General features: G+C 39.6%; 1 protein-coding gene across 1 annotated transcript in view; it reads left to right on the top strand.

Annotated features, from left to right (window-relative positions):
* LOC107593516 (zinc metalloproteinase-disintegrin BlatH1-like) overlaps positions 1-1,179 on the top strand; it is a 15,777-nt gene that overhangs the window by 2,044 nt on the left and 12,554 nt on the right. The window contains 3 exon segments of the mRNA XM_016283255.1: positions 565-641; positions 784-967; positions 1,058-1,120. Of these exon segments, the coding sequence (XP_016138741.1) occupies positions 565-641; positions 784-967; positions 1,058-1,120 (324 nt within the window).

The raw sequence follows: 1,179 nt of genomic DNA, 5'->3' as shown, positions 1-1,179 counted from the left end.
GGCTTCCGAAAGCGGATGATGTCAGGAAACAGTGGTTGCAATTTATTTTTTAACTCTGTTCCTGAGCATTATAACCCCAATTTGCTATGGTGTGCTGCGCATTTTACTGAGGACAGCTTCCACAACATGAGGGAGTACAGTGCCGGATTCGCCAAAAAGCTTTTGTTGAAAGACGGAGCAAGGGGGGTGGCAGTACTGAAACACCGTCTAAGCTGTTCGCCAATCACAACACACTGAGACAGCTAACCAATCACAACACATTTTGTTTTTCGGAAGGCGGACCTTCATCAAAGCCGGAAACTAATCGAGCCGTTTGTGCCAGGATGGGGAGAAAGGTATTTTAATAATGTAAATTATGTGAAAAATAATGCGTTTTTCGAACCACCAAGCATGGAGAGCATGTTCTAGTACACCCCCAAAACAAAATCAAGACTTTGTAAAAGAGCATAATAGGACCCCTTTAAGTCATGGCAGACTGACTGAAGTTCCCCTATTTAAGCTGGAAATAATATGATCAGTTAAGCACAGAAAATAAAAAATCAATCAATTGTGTGTCATTTGTAGGACAATTGCTACTATCATGGCCATATTCAGGATTTGGAAGATTCCTCAGTCAGTGTGGGAATCTGTTCTGGAATCAGGTTTGAGACAATGGCATGCTACTTTTACATCAAGTTCATTACAAGATGCTTTTCATACATGTTCTAATGGAAATGCACAAGTATTAGATTCCATGTTTGTAGGAAGGATCTTGAGAAGCAGCATTATGTTATCTGTCCATAGAGGTTTTGTTCGAGTGAAACAGCAAGTATACCTGATTGAGCCCCTGACCAACCATAGTGATGGAGACCATGCACTTTATAAGCATGAACATCTGAGGTGGAAGAGAAGCTCATGTGGTGAACCAAGCACTACCATTTATGACCATGAACAACCAGTGGCTGTCCCCTTAAAGTCCACCAGATGGGTAATAACATTTGTTTCGCAATTCTAGCAACTGTTCTGCATATGAATAGAAATTATGCATAGATTTTAAATCATTGATATATTCTCTTAGAAAACAAAGAGTTTTCACACTCGAAGATATGTGGAATTGTTTCTTGTGGTGGATAACACTGAGGTACGAATTTAAGCTTTCACAAACTTGTAGTTATTAGCAGTCAACTGTTATTGTTTTTT

The sequence above is a fragment of the Sinocyclocheilus grahami genome, unplaced genomic scaffold, assembly GCF_001515645.1.
Source record: "Sinocyclocheilus grahami isolate Dianchi unplaced genomic scaffold, SAMN03320097.WGS_v1.1 scaffold172.1, whole genome shotgun sequence".
Classification (NCBI taxonomy): Eukaryota; Metazoa; Chordata; class Actinopteri; order Cypriniformes; family Cyprinidae; genus Sinocyclocheilus; species Sinocyclocheilus grahami.
Note: the sequence above shows the minus strand (reverse complement) of the source record. Positions and strands in the feature narration are given on the sequence as shown.